The sequence below is a fragment of the Eurypyga helias genome, unplaced genomic scaffold (genome assembly GCF_000690775.1).
Source record: "Eurypyga helias isolate BGI_N326 unplaced genomic scaffold, ASM69077v1 scaffold30526, whole genome shotgun sequence".
Classification (NCBI taxonomy): Eukaryota; Metazoa; Chordata; class Aves; order Eurypygiformes; family Eurypygidae; genus Eurypyga; species Eurypyga helias.
Genome location: NW_010257721.1, coordinates 732 through 1381, shown reverse-complemented (window position 1 = coordinate 1381; position 650 = coordinate 732). Strand labels below are relative to the sequence as shown.

The 650-nt window shown below is 64.2% G+C and overlaps 1 protein-coding gene across 1 annotated transcript in view; it reads left to right on the top strand.

Moving 5' to 3' along the window:
- Positions 1-650, top strand: part of LOC104511493 (natural resistance-associated macrophage protein 1-like) — a gene marked incomplete at both ends in the record, with an annotated part of 1554 nt that overhangs the window by 620 nt on the left and 284 nt on the right. Inside the window, 3 exon segments of the mRNA XM_010154131.1 lie at positions 1-121; positions 244-402; positions 569-650. The exon segment at positions 1-121 is cut by the window's left edge and continues 20 nt beyond it; the exon segment at positions 569-650 is cut by the window's right edge and continues 6 nt beyond it. Coding sequence (XP_010152433.1) covers positions 1-121; positions 244-402; positions 569-650 — 362 coding nt within the window.

The window sequence follows — 650 nt, the reverse complement described above, 5'->3', positions numbered from 1 at the left end:
GAAGGGCATTTTCCTGCCCTACTGCCCGGGCTGCGGGCGAGAGGAGCTGCTCCAGGCCGTGGGCATCGTTGGCGCCATCATTATGCCCCATAACATCTTCCTCCACTCCTCCTTGGTCAAGGTGAGACCAAGGCGCTGCCACCCCAGGGTATCTCAGGGGACACGTGGGGACCAGCTGGTCCTGGCCACAGGACAGGGGTGCTCCGCTGACCCCCTGGCACCCGTGTCACCCACCGTGTCCAGACACGGGCGATCGACCGGTCCAAGAAAGAGGCGGTGCGGGAGGCCAACATGTATTTCCTGACCGAGTCCTGCCTGGCCCTCTTTGTCTCCTTCCTCATCAACCTCTTCGTCATGGCTGTCTTCGGGGAGGCTTTCTACCGCCAGCGAAATGAGGATGTGGTGAGTGTCACCTCGTGCCCACGGGCTGTGCCCGGCTCCAGAGACCAGCAGGGCGAGTGTCCCTTGGAGAGTGGGCATCCTCGTCCCCCGAGACGTGGTGTGAGGGGGTCCCCGGGGCGGGGGGCTGCTGGGTGGCCGTCACGCCCGTGCTCGCCGTACCCTGCAGCACAACAAGTGCGTCAACAGCAGCGTCAGCCACTACGCCAGCATCTTCCCCGCCAACAACCGGACGGTCTCTGTGGATATCT